Source organism: Alosa sapidissima, chromosome 5, assembly GCF_018492685.1.
Source record: "Alosa sapidissima isolate fAloSap1 chromosome 5, fAloSap1.pri, whole genome shotgun sequence".
Classification (NCBI taxonomy): Eukaryota; Metazoa; Chordata; class Actinopteri; order Clupeiformes; family Clupeidae; genus Alosa; species Alosa sapidissima.
This window is the reverse complement of record NC_055961.1, coordinates 19,604,347-19,625,573: the sequence shown is the minus strand read 5'-3', so window position 1 is coordinate 19,625,573 and position 21,227 is coordinate 19,604,347. Positions and strand designations below refer to the sequence as shown.

At 40.2% G+C, this 21,227-nt stretch overlaps 1 protein-coding gene and 1 long non-coding RNA gene across 4 annotated transcripts in view; one reads left to right on the top strand and one right to left on the bottom strand.

Annotated features, from left to right (window-relative positions):
* LOC121708836 overlaps window positions 1-21,227 on the bottom strand; it is a 139,007-nt gene that overhangs the window by 33,308 nt on the left and 84,472 nt on the right. The window lies entirely within an intron of this gene.
* The window catches only part of LOC121708831 (protocadherin Fat 3), a 70,657-nt gene that overhangs the window by 9,261 nt on the left and 40,169 nt on the right, over window positions 1-21,227 (top strand). For all 3 annotated transcript variants that reach the window (XM_042091751.1, XM_042091750.1, XM_042091752.1), the window contains exons 3-6: window positions 2,395-2,712; window positions 12,023-12,084; window positions 17,141-17,455; window positions 17,751-17,961. In XM_042091751.1, coding sequence (XP_041947685.1) covers window positions 2,395-2,712; window positions 12,023-12,084; window positions 17,141-17,455; window positions 17,751-17,961 — 906 coding nt within the window. The remainder of the gene's footprint in view (window positions 1-2,394; window positions 2,713-12,022; window positions 12,085-17,140; window positions 17,456-17,750; window positions 17,962-21,227) is intronic.

Here is a 21,227-nt window from a genome sequence, read left to right as displayed (position 1 = left end):
TTTTATCCTTTTATTTTTTATTTGAAATATCTGCATTGATGGGGGCAAGGCAAGGCCTACTTTAGTTTTGCACTTCAGCTTGTATTCGGTGTAAACAAACAAGCATGCGTGGAAGCCTGGAGTTGTCAGTAGCGTTCTACCTTTGAATAAAATGGGAGTATTATGGGAGGCTACTTTTGTGCCTGTTCGCTACAGCTATATTTTGCATATTGCAGCCAATACGTCAACTGGGCTAAAAGGCATGTTAGGTTACCTTTCCTTCTCTCACTACATTCTCAGAATCTCATCCTGTTCCTCCTATATCCGATGAATTCGGTGGATAGAAGAACTAATTTCTTCAATCTTTGCATCTTGGCTGGCTGGTCTTAACTTTCCGCTTTTTCTGCGCGCTCTTGGATTTGATAGAAGCGATTACTAGCGAGTCACAACGCGAAACTGCTAACGTTGATGGGAGGTGTAGTTTTTATGCTGCATTCGCGACGTGATTCTATGGTTTGCACCAGTAATGTTTCTCGATGTTGCGGTGTATTTTGTAGACAAACATTGACATGGTTAGAACTCATTCGCACCAGTGCGCCTAAATATTTTTTTGCACTCGCACGCCACCATTTTTACTCGCATGTGCGAGTGAAATGGGCGCACTGTAGAGCCCTGCTGCTTAATGTAATGTCATGTTTCTGTATAATGTCTGGGCTGAGCCAGAATCTACTGTCATATGAAAGACTGTATGTGTGAGAGAATGCTATTTTTATTCTTAGTTTTAGCCTACTGTTACTTCATTGCATTTCTTCACCATTGTTGTATTTCAGGCACTTGCTGAAACTGGCACTCTCTAAATTGCTTACAGTTGCAGTTAACATCAATGATTTAAGCCAATTTTTCTTATAGGATTCTGAGCTTTGAGAACTTATATCAGAGAGGGTTAAAGTAATCAAGGATCTTTGCTTATATGTTTTGAAACAATTACGGAAGCCCTTTTAATTTTTTCTATTTAGGTTTTGGCACACTTTATGATTTTTAATTACACCTATAACTACATTATTTAAGCGCTTTTAGTTTTTTGTTGTTACCAGGAACAGTCTGTTCCTCTCTTGAGAGTTTTGTTTTTTTGTTTCTTGTCTTTATGTGTACTGCCCTCCTGCCTTATACCCTGAGGAGAAGCTTTCTGGCAGAGTACTTCACTCAGTAGCATGGCACGCGCAGGCCTACCGATCGACAGCGCAGAGCAGAACAGCAGCACATCAGCACATCACAGCACACCCATGCCACGTCTCCCCCATGTTAGAAGTAGGTCACTCAGTCAGCAAACTAACGTTCACCTCCCAGTGGTGCCGCTTGTGTTCACATATAGTATATGAGGGTAAGGGAGTGCCGTTCAGGGTGTTTGATCAGGACAGGGAGGTGGTCGCCATGGTCACAGAGAAGTGCGGACTGCAGATGTGGCACTTCAGTCAAGAGTGATTAGCTGTGTTCCGTGATGAAGACCTGAAGGTCGCCTAGTGGTGTACAGTAGTAACCCCAGACCGGGTCACTGCTGCTGCTGATGCTGCTGCAGATGCTGTTTTTTTTTTTTTTTTTTTTTTTTTCACAGCTCTGCACCCTTAAGTCTGACAGATTCGCTGTGAATTCAGCCTAATGATGGGTTGGCACGGCAACCAGGGTGTCAGATGGCTTGCCCCCATGTGCCATCCAATGAAATTTTAATTTGGTATTCATTTGAGAGTTTGTCCCAGAGACAGAGAGTACACATAAAAATACCTCTCTGCAGGACTCTGTTGGACCAACAGATCATAAGACCTCTGAAACACTGTTTTTTTTACAATCAACAATTAAACTTGTGTGTATTGTTAGGAGAATATGTAAAAACAGCAACTTTATACAGGGCTTACAATGTTCAGGCATTATGCATGATTTCAGGCGTGCACTTTGGTTTAAGATTTGAAAATAGACAATAACTATTATCACTTTAAAAATGTCTGATAACTTCAGGCCTTGCTTTAAGCCCTGTTTATAGCTGGTCTATTGCTGCTGAATTGCCTCCGTACATGAGAAACAAATCTCCACAAATCCTCCCTGAAGCATATGCCAGCTCAAACCTCGACCACTCTGATGTGCTTCCAGTGTTTAAGGCAAAACTGTTAAGTTTGTAAGCAGTCACATTTCACTTTCACACATTCTCACTTAAGTGAAGCGAAGCAAAGCATGTAAAGTTTATTTGTATAGCACTTTTCACAGACAAGTGTCGCAAAGGACTTTAAAAAGAATAAGTAAAACATGCAGAATAGAATACACAGTAAAGAAACACAACACACAATATAGGCGACAAAGAGGAGAAGGCGAAAGGTGCACAATGTCGATATGCAAGTGCTCATTACTACACTTGTGTGCTTGCAGGCCTCATCTACACAACGGGTACTCTGGACTGTGAGACCCAGGATTCGTACTGGCTGACTGTTTATGCCACTGACAGGGGTGTAGTTCCCCTCTCCACCTCCATCGACGTCTTCATCCAGGTGGAGGACGTCAATGACAACGCTCCGTTGACCTCTGACCCCATATATCACCCGTACATTCCGGAGAATTCTCCCAAAGACGTGTCCGTCATTCAGATCCAGGCTGAGGACCCTGATGCCACGGCGGTCAACAGCCGTCTGACCTACAGGATAACGGCAGGGAATCCGCAGAACTTCTTCGCGATTGGTCAGAGTACAGGTGAGAGTTGGCCTTGAAGCTCATTTTCATAGAGGAACTGAAAGCTAAGTTTGTGTAAGGTAGTTTAAAGCAGTTTAAGATCATGTAGGCCAGTGGGGGGCAGGTCCCCCAGGAGGTGCGGAGGTACAGCAAGGTAGTTTAAGAGTGCATTTTCTCCCGGAGACAAGAAATACTATTTTCTGATTGGCTAACAGGGGGCTATTCATTCTGTATATTGGGACACCCATGAAGTAGATTTGGTAAAAAAAAAGTGTTCATATCAATGTTCTTTTGAATGATAATCAATGGTTTACTACCTCCATGATTGTTCGTAACCGAAGAAAGTAGTACAAATTGAACAGGTCAGCTTTTTTTTAAACTGAACAGCATGTTTTCTTTGTGTGCTATAAATCCATACCTATTGCCTATATACATGAGTGACAACCGGGAGATAAGCAGCCGGGATAACGGCCTCAGTGATACCTGAGCTGATCAGAACACACGCGAGCATGGAGCACAGGCCTTGAAGCTGATCAGTGCTGCTCTCAGAAAACTAACTGGGTTTGAGGTAGTTTAACAGCAAAACTGAGGTAATTATAACAGCAAATAACAGCTCAATTATCCTGAGCTGACATTAAACTTCGGAAGTGTGTGTGTGTGTGTGTGTGTGTGTGTGTTAGGGTGCATCATCCGCCTTGACATATGCAAATTAATCTGTCCCTATGCTTATTATGTTCCAATGAGCAAAAAAACATTCCTGGTACATTTTGAAGTAAATTGGATAATATTTAGGTGGCCCACCATTAACCTTTATGAATGGTCGAAATTGTTGCCAAATTCAGGAATTCGCTTGGCAATATTACATTATATAATATAATAATATATACATTATTTCACTATTATCAATTTGTTAGCCAGTTGTTATTTGAATAATAACTGTATTAAAGGCATAAAGCACACAGCTCACTGGATAAACTTTGGGTTTCTTTATGTTGTCATACATATTTTGGTGATTTTTCTCAGAAAAACGTCTTTTTTTTCTATTTTGAATAATATGTTATTTGATGAAAAACACCTTAATGTGTATTGTAACACTTGCCATTAATCTTTTATTTTAAATTTTGTTGCTATGGTGTTATAAAAATTCCAAATCAAATATAGGCTACATGCGTGGGAATGTTTTGTTTAGTGTAGAGTAGTATTTGTATCACACAGGACTACATGAACTTACTTGAAACATGGCTTTTAGTGGGGAGTGTATTAGTAGCCTAATGCCAATCCACAGTCTTCAAAATGTACTCTGTCTACAAGACAATCATCTTGGATATTTGGTTTGGGCAGTGGCCTTGTTCAGGATGACTCAATTATCACTGGATCCCATCTTCCAAACTGTCGTCAAGTTCTCAGGTGCTTCTTTCGGATGGTTCATCAGAAAACAGAACAAAGTGGGAATCAGCAAATATTGTGTGAATGTGAAGTGATAATGACTGATCGGATTAAAGCATAAACGGCAACTTTTAAATATGATACGTATTTTACATCGACTTGGTGGGCCACATTGTTTTCCAGCCTTTAAATTTGGTACTGGAAAAACCCATGACAGTAAGCTTTTATTGATAGTTTACTTTCATGCTGTTTATTGAAAATGCCTGGCAAAAGCAATTTTTATTGCGTCTTCCAACAACATCAACATGTTACATTTATATAGCGCTTTTCTCAACACTCAAAGGGCTTCACATGGAAAGGGGGAACTCACTAACCACCACCAATGTGTAGCACCCACCTGGGTGATGCACGGCAGCCATTGTGCGCCAGAACGCTCACCACACACTAGATTAAGGTGGAGAGTGAGGGAGGGAATGAGCCAATTACAGTGGGGGATGATCAGGGGGCCAGATTGAATGAGCCAGGTTGGAAGAAGTTTAGCCAGGACATCGGGGAATCCCCTACTCTTTGCGATAAGTGCCATGGCATCTTTAATGACCACAGTGAGTCAGGACCTCAGTTAAACATCTCATCTGAAGGACGGCATCTCCGTCTCCGTCACTGCACTGGGGCATTGAAATCGATCTTTTTGGCCAGAGGGAAGAGTGCCAACTGCTGACCACCCACCAACACCACTTCCAGCAGCAACCTAGTTTTTCCAAGGAGGTCTCCCATCCAAGTACTAACCAGGCCCACACCTGCTTAGCTTCAGTAATTCAGCTAAGACAAGGAATCCGTTGGTCTGGCTGCTTCCCCCAAAATGTACCCTACTGCCATATCTCAGGAAGTAATAAAGATAGAGACACACAACCCACACAAATGATGCGGTAAGTCCATATTTATATTCAACTTCCATTGACATTATATAGTGCAGGGCGATATGTAGCAAAAAAAGGTGTTTGGAACATTTCATATAGATATTTGCAAATTATGTTTTTTCACTTCTTCAGACCCTATAGTTTGCAAAACTACCTGTTTCCAATTTTTTCCCGGACTGCACAGGTCCAAAATCCAAGATGGCGGATATATCACCAAAAATTGCAAATAATCGCCTTTTTAAACATTTTAAATGGATATATGTTAGGTATTATCATTATATACGTACATTTTCTAATAAAATTGAATGACTTAGGTAATAAATATGACCATGGGTGACATGAGATGTCATGATTATCAACCAATGATTGGTGTAACCACCATTATGCTATTTATTGGCATACCCGGAAAAACACATTGATTGATTAAAAGTTTCCTTCACATAACCTAATTATCATTTGAATTAAAGTATTGTTCTGCACTCACCACAATAGATTAGATTAGATTCAACTTCATTGTCATTGCAGAGTACAAGTATGAAGACAATGAAATGTGGTTTGCGTCTAACCAGAAGTGCAAAAAAAAAGTGCAATGTGATATACAAAGTATAGACAGGTGGTGCATAGACAGGTCAAGAAATGTAGTGCAGTGTAGACAGTAGTATACAGTTGATTTATATAAGGTAGAGAGGTTTAGAGTAATATAAATATGTGCAGTGTATGTTAGCAGTTACTTTATGAGAGCAGAATAAATATGGCTATGTAATGTGAACAATGTATAAACAACATACATTGGGGGTGGGGGTCTGCCTCCTTGTTGTCCCTGTCAAGATTGCTATGGTCGTGGACACCTCAACAGGCACAGGCCTCCTCAGATAGAAAGCTTCCTGAAGTCCACAATGAGCTCTTTGGTCTTCAATAATTCTGTTAACAGGACTTGCAGGAAATTGTGGGAACATGAATTTGTTGATTATATGCAAGCCTAATGCTGCCCACTACAGCTAAGTCTGCCTTCATCCATGAATTGTGACTGGTTTCAGAAACAGCATCATCTGAACAATCTACAGAGAGTAGCTCAGTGCATTTAACACACACATTGGATAGCATCTTAATAGATGGCATGGCTGTTGTGCAGGAGATGGTTGTCAGGAAAAGTGACATAAACTGTTGCTAAGATCTGGCATAATGCTTCTTTGAAAATGTTGAAAGTGAGGCACGAGGCTACAATGACATATAGGCTTATTATTTAACAACTATACCATCACAAACTCCATGAAAGACAGGACGAGACAGGTCGATACAATGGGAAAAAGCTCATGATAAGGGATACAAAATACAAGACTACACCAATCAAAGACTTTAAAGCTTTCTGGGATCGAAGGAAACCAAAGCCAACCTCGTCCTCTACCTTGCTCATAAAGCTGTTGAACTATGTAAACTGCCAGTCACAGTTCACACACACAAAGGTGGCAGTAGCATTAAGTCATTTTGGCAAAACCCCACATATCTACACGTCACACAGATGTCTTGGTGCTTGCCCTTCACAGGGTACCAGACATCAACAAAGACAGTCTCATTATCATGGGCACTGGAGAACGTCGACAAAAGATACATCTCAGCCTAGAAATCTTGACGCACCCTAGCAGCAGCAAATTAAAAGTAATTTCTAGCCAGGGTAGTCTAGCAACTCTCCGTTGGCTTGTGAGGTGGAAAAACCAAACTTCGGTCCAGCCAATCACATCGTGCATAGAGTCGGTGGACCTATCGGGTATCCTATTGTATCCTGTCAGGAAATTGAAAGACAACCGTTTGTCCCGCCATTTACTGTTTATCCCGTGGGAAAGGAAAGGTTTCTGTTTCAAGTCAAACAAGTCATGATGATGTCATTAACACACTTTGTAGGCTTGTAGTAGGTCCTCATCCATCTCCAGACGTGTTAGCTGGATGTGAGAAATTTGTGTGTCAGCTCCTCAAAACATGGTTTTCAAACAGCTAAAGCCCTTCAGTGGAACTCGGGAACTAGGGAATCCCATCCCTATGATTGTCCTACCATCGTCTATTGCTGTCCCCATGCTCGGATTCCTACCCGCGCAGCCTAGAGACCCACTACTTGCCCGATGACAACTCCTAATCCCTATGGACAATTCATCCCCTACACTGGACTATTTGAACTTAACACTAAATAGGATTCATGCATTATCATACTGGTTATGTAACCATCTAACCACTTTGTAACATATACCTCAGGTGGCTCTAAATACCATGTTCTATTCTCTGTATATAGACCTTACTGTCCTGTAACTGGCCCCAGGCAGATGGGTCAGGCCCTTGAGTCGTGGATCTGCTTAGGGTTTCATCCGATATGTTTCTCCAATTCTTGCGAGTTTTTCCTCGCCCCTGTTACTCATTGGCTCTGTCTGACACTCTGTAAAGCGCCATGAGACATGGGTAATGTTTTGACGCTCTATAAGTGAAATTAAGTTGAAATTGAAATTCTGAGAGCACACAGGCAAGCAAATGTTTGGGCACAAGATACAGTGCCTGCTCCAAAGATTCTTGACTCACTATCACTGGGATGGAGGCAAATTGTTGATGGGCAATGGGCTCCTGTTCTGTCAAAACTTCCAGCAGCACCACAGGCTGTTGTGGAGCTTGTGAAGTGCTGTTGTCTTGCCAGCCAATGCAGTAGAAGGTGTTCTTGCAAGAGTAACAACTTACCATTCACACAACTTTGCAGGTGTGAAGGCTCTGAGGAGATGTGCAGTGGTGAGGATAAATACTTGAGTGACAATGTTTTGTTGAACTCTTCAATAATGAAACAAAATGCAGATTTTTTAAATGTTTTTCTATTTTTCCCATTTTTCTCCATATTTCTTGGCAAATGATGCAATACATCTTTTGTAAATAGTCTGTATCTCACTTGTCTACCTTATTATATGTATATTTATCAAAAAAATTGACCACTTTAAGCCTTTATATTATTTTTCTGCATATATTGTCCACCATCTTGAATTTTGGCACTGAAAATGAAGAAAAAAAATTGGAAACAGGTTGTTTTGTATTCAATGGGGTCCTAGCAAGTAAAAAATCACCAGTTGCAAAAATCTATATGAACCGTTCCTAAAATTGCATGATTCCCCATACTAATAGGGCTAGACCCATTATTTTTGGCGTTATTTAAGAAAAAATGATATTTTCAGCCTAGCTTTATGGACGTCTTTAGTTTAGTTGGAAACTTCAGAGGCTCGGTGGGCCACCTAAACATCAATTGAGTTCAATAACATTTCTCATGGAAGTTTTTTTTGGTTAATGGAACAAAATTATTCTAGGGACAGATTGATTTTCAAATTCTTTTCAAAAAGTGAGGCGGATGATGCACCCTAGTGTGTGTGTGTGTGTGTGTGTGTGTGTGTGTGTGTGTGTGTGTGTGTTTGTTTATGTATCTAGGTGGCATATGTCTACTTATTTAATCACTCCCTGAACGAGAGTGCTCGGTTACACATCTGGTGCCACTGAAGCATTCTTGGGGCTATGTGTATTTGTGAGTTTGTGTGTCTGTGCTGTAAATGGCACATTATGACCTAGTTGCGGCAGTATGGAAAATTGTATGCCAACATTAGTTTTTTGTACTCTTAGTGGACAACATCAGAGAGATACAGTATGTATGGAAGAAACAATGACCACATAGACAGACACATTGACATATGAGTTGTATGCTAAACTTTTGGTATCCTCTTTTTTCTTGCTTTTTAAGTATAACAGAGTTAATACAACCTCAAATATAATCACACAGGAATTAAGTGAGCCTTCAAATGTTCCATAAGCTTATGCATTTAATAGATTGAGTAAAAAAAAACTCATATTTGTGCCAGGGGTATCCCCACTTTTGTACTTAACAGTAAATCAATATATACAGTACATACAGCACATCGATGAGATTTGACATGAATAATGATTTGTGGCTGTCAAAGTAGTCATATCCGGATCCTATATCTCTCTGGTCATATTCATTTTCTCATGGTGAGAAATCTAGATAGATAGATAGATACTTTATTGATCCCCAGGGGAAATTCAAGGAAATTTGCTTGTGCCTTGTGGTTGTCCTGTCAATTATTAAGAATTGTATTTAATCTGTACCAAATTAGAGACAAATGACATTTACACTATGACTAACAAAAGTAACCAGATGGATTTCTGGTTTTCAGTGGAGTCTGCTCTGAACACAAGTTAAGGGCAAATAGGAGGTGTGGCCTGTTGGGTCAACAAAGGTTATGGAAAATGTTCATAGATAGATAGATAGATACTTTATTGATCCCCAAGGGGAAATTCAAGGTCTCAGTAGCATACAGACATCACACACAACATCCACTTACAGCAAAAAAGTAATATAAGTATATAAATATAAAAACTCCACTGCACAATAGAGACAGTAGAAGATAAATAAAAATACTAAATACTAAATATACTAAAAAAACTAAATCAAATATCCACATAGTGTGCTTAAGGATGATCACGCATGAGGCGCTTGCCTTGTAGTGATAGGGCAGGTACTGAGCCTGTGATTCAGTATGCATGGTAAGGTGCTCTGAGAGTGAGTGTCATGGTGATGGTGCAAATAAGTAAGTCGAGACCAGCATAAAATAAATATGGACATATAAGAGAATAATGTAGACAAGTAATATAAAAACTATATCAGCGCAAGAATAGGTTGAAGTAATAGGGTAACAGCCATTGGTCAAGTATTGAATAAAAAGTATTAAGTATTAAGTACGGCCACAATCCAGGCTGTGGGAGGGAGGGAGGGGTTGTGCATATGTGCTAATATAGCATGTAAACAGTGTAGCAGTAAAACAGTAGGCTAGTGGACAGTACGTACACCAACATGGAGAAGGTGGAGAGGCAGACAGACTATGCAGAGAAGTCTATCTGTCCTCTACCCTTAAGTGAAGCATTGAACAGTTCAATGCCCCTGGGGACAAATTACTTCCTCAGTCTGTCAGTTGTGCATGACAGTGAGCGAAGTCTCCAGCTGATCAAGCTCTTCTGCTTTGTAATAGTGCTGTGGAGTGGATGACATTCATTGTCCAAGATGTTGATCAGTTTGTTCAGGGTCCTTTTGTTTGATATTGAAGTGATGCACTCCAGTTCGGCTCCCACGACAGAGCCAGCTTTCCTTACCAGCCTTTCTAGTCGTCCAGCATCATTTTTCTTTGTGCTTCCTCCCCAGCATACCACAGCATAGAAGAGGACTCTGGCAACAACAGACTGGTAAAACATCCTGAGGAGCTTACTGCAGTCATTGAAGGACTGCAGCCTCCTCAGGAAGTACAGCCTGCTCTGCCCTTTCTTGTAGAGTGCTTCAGTATTGGCTGATCAGTCCAGTTTATTGTCCAGGTGTAAGCCCAGATACTTGTAGGGGTTTACCACCTCCACATTGACCCCATCAATGGAGACTGATAGCAGAGCGGGCTTAGACCTGCGGAAATCCACCACCATGTCCTTGGTCTTCGAAGTGTTGAGTTGAAGGTGGTTGAGTTTGCACCATTGCACAAAGTCCTCCACCAGGCTCCTGTACTCCTCCTCTTGCTCTTCCCTGATACACCCCACAATTGCAGTATTGTCAGAGCATGTGGCATGACTCAGTGTTGTAGCAGAAGTCAGATGTGTATAGGGTGAACAGGACTGGAGAGAGCACAGTTCCCTGTGGAGCTCCAGTGCTGCTGATCACAGTGTCAGAGAGACAGTTCTTTAGTCTGACGAACTATGGCCGCTCGGTCAGGTAATCTGTAATCCAGCGTCTGAGGGGGTTGTCGGGTGGCTGGTGTGGGTTGGGCAGGCAAGCAAGCAAGAGCAGTGTCTGAGTCACCAGGGGGTGGTGGACAGACCACTGCCATTGGAGCTGGAGCAGGGCAGTCAAACCTGTTGTAGAAGTGGTTCAACTGGTTTGCCCTGTCCAGATCTCCCTCCACAGAGCTGCTGCTCTTCTTAAGGCCAGTGATGGTCTTTATTCCATCCCATACCTCCTTCATGTTGTTCTCCTGCAACTTCTGTTCCACCTTCCTTCTGTAGTACTCCTAAGCCTCTTTCAGCTTGGTTTGTGAGGGTGGAATCTAGTGTTATGTGATTTAAGTCACCAGAGATCACAAAAAAGGCATCAGTGTGTTGAGTTTGGAGCCTTGCAATCGTAGAGTGAATGGCGTCACATGCTGTGTTCGGGAGGCCTCGAGGCGGAACGTAAACACAGACAACAATGGCGTGCGAGAACTCCCTCGGCATGTAGTACGGTCGGAGACTAACCGCTAGTAACTCCACATCCTTACAGCATACAGTCTCCTTCACTGTAACATGTCCGGGATTGCACCATCTGTTGTTTATGTACAGCACAAGTCCACCTCCCTTCTTTTTGCCAGAAAGTTTATTGTCTCTGTCCAAACGAGCTATACTGAAGCCGGGCAGCTCAACGTTAGAAGTGGGGTGTAGCTAGTTAGTCACGTCTCCATAAAGCATAACAAACTACATTCCCTGTACAACTTCTGGTTTCTTACCAGGGCAGCCAGTTTGTCAGTCTTGTTAGCCAGTGAATTCACGTTTCCCATCACCATCGATGGAACTGAGGGCTTGTATCTCCACTTCTTCTCCCGTCGCCTCGTCCTCACTTGAACTCCCACTCCACAGCCCCAAAAGAACCACAATTCCTCTGGGATGTTGACGTTAACACTACCAGCATTCCGTCATAGTGCAAGCAGCTGATTCCTTGTGTAAACAAGTTTGCTGCCGCTGGAGTATTGCAATAGGTCCATATCCATAGGATAGAATAAAAACACTCCTCAAAGTGTGTAATCCAAAAAGTTGCGAAGTAAAAAAGTAGACAAAAGACGGAGAAAAAGCACAAAGACACGGAGCTACCTCGACATGCTGCCACTCTCGTCGGCGCCCACTCTTATGCACTGCCCACTCACACAGCAATCCTTCTTATTCAGGCAAACAACTGCTTGTGCTCTGGTTAATGTTTCCCTTTGATATCCTTTTAGGACTCATCACAACCACATCCAGGAAGCTGGACCGCGAACAACAGGCTGAACACTTCCTTGAGGTATGGATAATGTCAATTTATGTCTTTTGCACAGATCATTTTTTTATATCTTTACGACACATTAAGATTTTGGAAACTTATGGGGTTGATTTTACAATTTAGGATCCCACTGATTGTAAAACACCTGTACCTCATTCATGTCCAGTGGCAAAATTCAACATGGCCGACAAAATATATGGGTCCTTCCATATCAGTACAAACAGCTTTGACACCATGGTCTCAGATTTTTTGCTATTTTTTTGTCAAACAGTCCTCTTTGTCTTATGGCCATTGTACAAAACTCTCAACCTGATGTTTTATTTTAGTTGCTGAGATATGCCTATCTATACACATGAAACAATTACAAGCTGCGAGATTCTATGTGAAATGTTTCCAACCCTGTTATTTGCTGCATAACAAGCTGCACTATCTTATCTAGAGTTGAAATGTTAGTTTTGTAGGCTAATCCATAGTGATATTGGAAAACATTTCTGAAAAGCCAGTGGGAGAGAAATGAATGACTGACCCGGACATGCCCATCTGTCAGTAAAACAGGCATTATCATTTTGGTTTGGTGTGGTTTGATTAGCTACACTATTGTTTGCATTCACCAGCATCTATTCTGGCAGCCTAGACAGTATATCAGTATTTGTGTGCGTAGTGAATTAGATATGTTCTGCGTTGGACGTAGATATGCCCCTCCTGTTTCACAGTCTGGTGAGCAGCCCGGCAGCCTGGCTCGGTAATCAGGCCTTTGTACAGTAGTGTGGGTCAATAGGACAGGCGTGTTTACGTGTGAGCTGGCCAACACGTGGCCAGTGCAAGAGAGGGGTATTGATTTCTTTGTCCCCCCCACATGAGTGTCCCATCCCTGGGTGTAACGGCAGAGCCAGTGTAAAAGCTCAAATCTCTACCCGATGGCTCTGAGCTTTGTCCATTGAGCTGCTCACCAAGCGACCCAAAGACCTTCTGACACCGAAAAATTAAACAGCCCTAAATGGGATCAAAGAGGGCAGAGCTTTTAAAGCAGCGTTCTTTCGAGAAGTTGCAGGTTAGGATCGAATCACATTGCATATGTTTTGTGATCATTTATAAAAGCATTGTGGCACATCTGTCCCATTTACAGTAGTTCAAACTTGCTTTTAATGCACATGTTTTCCATTTACTGTAATGCATGAACCTTCACCTCACTGTCAATACTTCTAGAGGACATCTAGAAGTATTGACAGTGAGGTGAAGGTTCATGCATTAAATGGAAAAAATGTGCATTATGCTGAAACAGGATCCAAGTGGAAAATATAAAGACCCCACTCAACTGAAAAACTGGAGACCACTCACCTTACAAGGGTATGACTCCAAAATATTGGCAAAATGTATTGCTACACGAATAAAAAAAGTACTTCCACAAATAATACACAATGATCAAACAGGTTTCTTACAAGGGCGGAATATATCAGCAGCATCAGACAGATATTATAAATAATTGAACATTATGACCAAACAAATAAAGCTGGATTAATATTCATTGCTGATTTTGAGAAAGCGTTTAATAAAATCAGCTGGAGCTTTATTAATAGATGTTTAAAATTCTTCAACTTTGGAGACTCTTTTATAGAGTGGGTCAAAATAATGTATGAAGGCTCTGTCTGTAAAGTCCTAAATAATGGACATTTCTCCAAACCAATACCATTAAGAAGGGGAGTCAAACAAGGCTGTCCTTTATCCCCCTACCTATTCATCATTGCAATTGAGATTTTGGCAATGAAAATAAGATCTAATAAACAGATTAAGGGTTTGGAACTAAACGGCATTAATAATAAAGTATGCATGTATGCAGATGATTCTAGTTTTATGCTTGAACCAGACAATACATCACTTCATAATCTCATTATTGATCTGAATAATTTTTCAAAATTATCAGGTCTTAAACCCAACTATGAGAAATGTTGTATATTGAGACTTGGTTATTTGAAGAGTAGTGATTTCCATCTTCCCTGTGATCTTCCAGTGGAATGGGTGGATGGAGCCGTTAATATTCTTGGCATCTACATACCCCAGAATATTGGAGAAATATCCTTAATTAATTATAAAAACAAGTTGAGTAAAATAAATTCCATTTTACAGCCATGGCAAGGCAAGAATTTGACTACTTATGGTAAGGTAACACTTATAAATTCTTTAGTTGTGTCTCAATTTACATATTTAATGTTAGCACTTCCTTCACCACCTGAAATATTTTTTAAAGAGTATGAACAACAAATATTTAAGTTTATCTGGAATGGCAAAAAAGATAAAGTTAGACGAGTGTATCTTTACAATGATTACGATGTAGGTGGCATGCAACTGTTGAACCTGAGGTCAATGAATAAATCATTAAAAGCGTCTCTCATACAAAAATTTTATTTTAACCCAGACTGGTTCTCAAGCAAGTTGCTTAGAAACATTCATCCGATATTTGAGAAAAAACTGTACCCATTTTTACAAATTAGTCCAACACATTTTCACAAGATGGAAAGCATTATTTATAAAGCTTCTACCTTCTTAATGGAAGCACTACAAAGCTGGCTACATTTTCAGTATTATCCTCCTGAAAAAACAGAAGAAATATTGCAACAAATGTTATGGTTTAATTCAAATATATTAGTTGGAGGACGAGTTATCTTTTTTAAGCAAATGTTTAGTAAAGGAATTATTTTTGTTAAAGATATTGTGAATGAAAAATGTGAGATCCTTCCATATAAACAATTAAGAATTAGGTACAGTATGGGGAGGTAGGTACTATTCAACAGTATAATCAATTAACCACGTCCCTGCCGTTAAGTTGGAAACAAAAAATTAAAACCAGCTCTGATTATAATTTAGTGTGTAGACCAAATATAAAGCAAAACAAATGGCTAGATAAAACAAAAATTAACAAGGAAATATATACGTTTTATCTACAAACTGATAAATTGGTTCCCATGTAAAATTTTTAATAGCTGGGAAAAAATGATAGATTGTCCTCTTCCATGGAAAGAAATCTTCAGTAACTTGTATGAAGCATCATTAGATATAAAAATATGTTTTTTTCAATATAAATTATTTTTTAAATACTAAAACACAAAGAAAATGCTGCATATTTGGGGGATAGAGACAAATCCATTCTGTCGTTTCTGTTTAGAGGAGGAGGAGACTACGGAACACTTATTTTGGTACTGTCCTTCAACTGCTATATTTTGGCTTGAAATACAAAGTTGGCTGTTAAAATATGACATCATTTTGCGCTTAGATCTCCCTACAGTACTCCTGGGCGATTTGGTAAATGAAAGCCAGGCAATACAAAATATCATTCTGTTGTTGGGAAAAGTATTCATACATAAAATGATGGATTTAAAAAATAATAATTTAAAAGTCTTTAAGAATTATATCAGACACTATTGTAAAATAGAGGGTATAATGGCATGTGAGACAGGTAAAATAAAGTATGCAGATAGGTGGTCTAAGATAAAGCTTGGAGAAGGATGGGCTTAGGTCTTTATTTTTCTCTCTTTTCATTACTCAGATGTTTAAGGTATAGACCCTTTCAACAATAAAAACAAAAACAATGCTTGAACGTTCTATTTGGGCCCCAATCTACTTCCTCTGCATTAAGATAACATATGGAATGTTAAAACGGAAGTCTTGTGGGTCCAACTATGATGCTGATAATGGAACTCTCTTGAAAGGGTCCATAATTTCTTAGTAAATCAGTACACAAAAAAAAAGTGGGGAAAAAAAAGTGCATTATGTGCAAAAAAAAAACAAAGTGCATTATGTGCATCAAGATCCTAATGAATGTTTTAATATAGGACACATGAATACAGTTGTTAATATATTAACAACTGTAGACATGTGTCCTATATTAAAACATTAGGATCTTGATTTTCAACATATTTCTATTGTCTAGGAATTCCCACACTGATTCACCACTCCTTGTTATCCTTTGTTTAACAAAAAATAGATTCATTGTGTCCTTAGTGTTTGATTATTGGTGGTGAGTTTGTGCTGAATATACAGTAAGCATATGTAGCTCTTTTGGATGATTAAGGTGACGGGCTGCCTGAGAACAGTCAGACTGACAGAGAACAGTCTGTGAAAACTCATGTGCATTACAAATAGCACACATGGTTTTACTGAAGGATTTTATTGTTATTATTCTGTTTAATTCTATTTAGTCTATCACCAATAGTGGTCTTTTTTATTGAGACTATAATGACTAGTTAAACTGTTATTTTTTTAATGTTAATGTAATGTTTATTGATGCCAAGTCACTTTGAACAAAAAAACTAAGAACATTTTACTTTTAGCACACACACTTGAGAGAGAGAGAGAGAAAGTGAAAAAGGGAAAGAGAGAGAAAGAAAGAAAGAAAGAGAGAGAGAGAGAACACCCACAGAGATGTTAAGATGCATTCATCTACTGCCTCCAAATCTAGCTTACCGCAATAAGGAGATCTGTGCGGTGTGTGTGCTGAATGACAATGACTAAATGACACCTAAAGGCATGCATTTGTTGATTTAGACTGACTTTTGTCTGTGTGGTGTGAAGTTATTATTAGAGTGAGACCCAGTTTGCTTTTCTGTTCAGACACAGTTTTATTTATGTACATTCATTGTGTAGTATATCTTCTGTACTTGGGTCTTGTAGGCGTCAGTGCCTTGTTTAGGATGTGAAATGTGCACAGTTAAAATATATGTGAAAAGGATGTATAGGCTTATCATGTATATTTTATCGGATCACGTAGCACCCATACTGTATACTGTATGGTGTGCCCATTTGTGATGTGGATCATTCTGTGTGAAATATCTGTTGTGTCTTTCACTTATTAGTGTATCACACCATATTTGTGGTATGTGTGCTACAATGGACCCTTTCAAGAGAGTTCCATTATCAGCATCATAGTTGGCCCCACAAGACTTCCTTTTTAACATTCCATATGTTATCTTAATGCAGAGGAAGTAGATTGGGGCCCAAATAGAACGTTCAAGCATTGTTTTTGTTTACCTTGTTGAAAGGGTCTATATGAATGAGTAGACTTTCTCTCTGTTGTTGTTGCTAGGTGACTATTATGGATGGGAGTGAGAGCTCTCGGCAGGCCACAGTATGGGTCATCGTCCACATTCAGGATGAGAATGACAACAAGCCCGAGTTTCCAGAGACCGTCTACCGCATCAGCGTCCCAGAGAGGGGGCGCAGCAAGCGGGGGGACCCCATCTACAGGGTGTTCGCCTACGACAGAGACGAGGGGGCCAACGCCGACCTGACCTACAGCATCCTCGACGGCAACCAGGACGGCAAGTTCTTCATCGACGCCAAGACGGCCATGGTGTCGTCCAGGAAGATGGTCAATGCAGGCAGCTTTGACATCCTCACGGTAGGGGAGTATACAGGAATGGAGGCAACAAACGCTTTCACTGGAGCCAAAGAGTAGTTTCAGAGCATTAAGTGATGATGCTGGTAGAGCTGAGCAGATTAGTTTATTATTTCAGAGAAAATCTGAATAATAGAGGCAGATGATTCAAATTAAATCATCAAAGCAGATGATTATAGAGAACAATCTCTTCATTTGATTGCAACTGGGAGCCTGGCAATCTAAATTAGCATCATTGACATAGATAATAACATTAAAAAACAGATTCCAAATACATTATGCTTTCTGTCCTTACCAGATAAAAGCAACAGACAATGGCAATCCCCAGAAGTTTTCCACAACCCGCCTCCATATTGAATGGATCCGCAAGCCGCTCCCTTCGTCATCGCCCTTGCTGTTTACGGCACCTTTCTTCAATTTCAGTGTCCCCGAGAATGCCAAGGTGTCTGAAGCAGTGGGGACAGTCTCAGTTCACCAGAACACCATACCACTGTGGTTTGATATCTCCGGTGAGTGGCATTAGATCAGAGGTGCGTTCAAATAATAGGCAAACATAAGCAAACTTAGGCAAATGTTCTCCATGAAAACACAGGGGAACTGAACAAAGGTTTGGAATGTTTACACAAAATTGGTTTAAATTTCACTGTTCATAGTAAACACGTTTGCTGCAAATGTTTACCACTGTTTGCCCAATTGCAACCCACCTCAAATGTATGTGTCTGAATTACGTTGTGGGGGTGCTGCTAAGGGTTGACTAGGAGCTGTGGTTGTGTGGCTGTGGCATTCAAAGTGTTGTGCATAGCGAAAATGATAAAATGGCGCTACATCCACCTGAAACAACAACACTCGTAAATGAGAGTAACTTGAATGATGGGCAAAATGCAGTTCTTAAGCCTAACTACAGCTAATTTAACTAGATGTACCGCAGAGCGGTACAAAATATGACTGCCGCCCAGTCCAGCACATTTTTTCCACAACAATAAGTCACGCTTGTCAAATTTTCCTACTTTGTTCCTTTTTTGTGTGTTTGTAATTGAGTGTGTGCAGAGTGTGTGCTTGTTTTTTATGTATAATGTGTTTTGTGTGTGTTTTTGTGTGTGTGTGTGTGTGTGTGTGTGTGTGTGTGTGTGTGTGTGTGTGTGTATCAGTGGTGGAATGTAACGAAGTACAAATACTTCGTTACTGTACTTAAGTACATTTTCCACGTATTTGTACTTTACTTAAGTAGAATCTATAGTGCATACTTTTGACTTTGACTTCGTTACATTTTGCACCAATTATCTGTACTTTTACTCCACTGCATTTCTACAACACCATCGTTCCTTTTTACCTTAGGCTACATTTTACGATCAGGTTTTTTGTCTCTGACAAACACGTTTGTTTTACCAGGGGGCTGGGTAGAGATTCTAGAGCGCTATGTGCCCCGCTTCTAAAGCTTTGAAACATAGGCTTCTAGTCTAGACCAGGCAAAGCCTGAGCTTGTAGCATCTGCATTCAGTAGGCTATATTCACCAGACCCATGGCTACACTGGACATGCAAATGTGTTCTGTGCCTCGAGCATATGCTTCCCTTTCTCTGTCTGTATTATCTGCAGCGTTAGGGCCTCCTCCCCGATGAGATTGCTAGTCCGCGGAGCAGCGAAGTTACAGGGGCTCATGCGTCTGATCATATGCGGCACAAATGAATGGTAGACTATTATAGAACCACTGGCCGAAAAAAACATTTTCCAGATTAGGAAATATTTCGTAATTGTGTGTAATCAAATAAAGAGGCATTAGGATCCATCGGACGTTTCCCTTGTCTACCACGTTAAACTTCGGGCTCTCGTATTTTACTGAATGATATTAAATTAACTCAGCAGATCACCCTAGTAGATAACCAGAATTACATTCTCCAGAATTGTAAGTCACAATGTAAACTGGGCCACAGATGGTAAGCACAATTACATTAGCTTAAAACTATCTAGCCTAGTATAACCTAAAACGAGCTTAATTAAAATGTCACAGCCTATAATTTTTTTTTATTAGAATATAGATATTAAGAGAATAAATCATTATGCAAATACTTTTACTTTTAATACTAGTACATTTAAAAGCAGGTACTTTTTACTTTTACTTAAGTAGGGTTGTCATTGTGGTACTTTTACTTTTACTAAAGTCAATATTTCTTTGTTTATTTGTACTTTTACTTAAAGGAATTATCCGGAGTAAAATGCACTTTATATCAATTTACGGATGATTGGGAGTACATACGTTGAGTTGACATCAAAATCATGTCATTCAGATGTGTTTTGAGAAAGTTCGATTTTACCGTTTTTAGTCAAAACTCGTTAGCGTGGAAGTGAGAAGGGCATATTATTTCGCCGCTACAAAACGCTATTTTTATACCTCTTCTACAGTTCCAAACAACATTATGCTTACGTGGTAGAGAGTAGAGGGTCCCTACAGCCAAACCGAAGTATCCCGAGGACTTTATGTGGTTGGATAGAGTCCAGAATGAATTTCATCAAGCCAGTACCTTTCCGGAAATGTTGCCATTATGTGTGCGTGTCGTGTGTGTGCATGTATGTGTGTGTGCATGTGTAGTGTGTGTGTGTGTTTACGTGTCTTTGTGTGTGTGTGTGTGTGTGTGTGTGTTTTTATGTGTTTGTGCATGTGTGTGTGTCTTTATGTATGTGTACATAAATAAAGCAAATCAGGGAACCACCTACTCTTTGCGATAAGTGCCATGGGATCTTTAACAACCATGGTGAGTCAGGACCTCAATTTAACATTCATGCAAAAGAAAACATCTCCTGTAGTACAGTGTCCCTGTCACTGCAATAGGACATTGGGATTGATATTTGTTTGGTGGCTTTTGGCCACAGGGAAGAGTGCCACCTACTAGCCAGCAACCAACACCACTTCCAGCAGGAACCTGCTCTTCCAAGGAGGTTTCTTATCCAAGTACTAACTAAACCTGCTTAGCTTCAGTAATTCAGGGTATCTGCTGGTCTGGCTGCTGGCTAAAAACAAAAGGTGAAAGGCATATATGATTCTAACTGTCTCACTGAATTGCATTATGCACACTCAATTCTCACTGGTATCTGCTAGACAACAAGTACCAAAACATGATAGTTCATAGATTTCACATGTAAAATACATTGTATACAACCCCATCCCCATCTTGCCTGTTCATAATTCTGAGAAATTCTTGAATTTTGTGCATGTGTGCGTGTACGTGTTTATGTGTGTGTGTGTGTGTGTGTGTGTGTGTGTGTGTGTGTGTGCGTGCGTGCGTGCGTGCGTGCGTGCGTACATGTGCTTGTGGGTGTGCCTGTGTGTGTGTGTGTGTGCATGTGCATGCATGCGTGCATACTGTATGTCTACTGTGTGTGTATGTGTCATACGTATGATTACTGTAAATGTATGTGTGTGTGTGAGTATCTGTTTATGCACATGTGTGCATATGGAATGGGTTAACATGACCCCTGGAGGCAAACATACGCAAAAAATTGATCATCCTAGGCCCTACGGTTCTCAAGATATTCACAGAAAACTCTGTTGGTGTACGGTCACTAAATGTACACATAATTTAATTTATTGTATGGCCCCCCATGAACGAAAGTCCACGAAACTTGGGTAATGGGATGGGTTGACATGGCCCCTTAAGACCAACATACAAAAAAAAGGTGGTCCTCCTAGGCCCTATGGTTCTCGAGATATTCACAGAAAACTGTGTCCGGGCACCTACAGGCCAGTTGGTGTACAGTAACATGAATTAATTTATTGTATG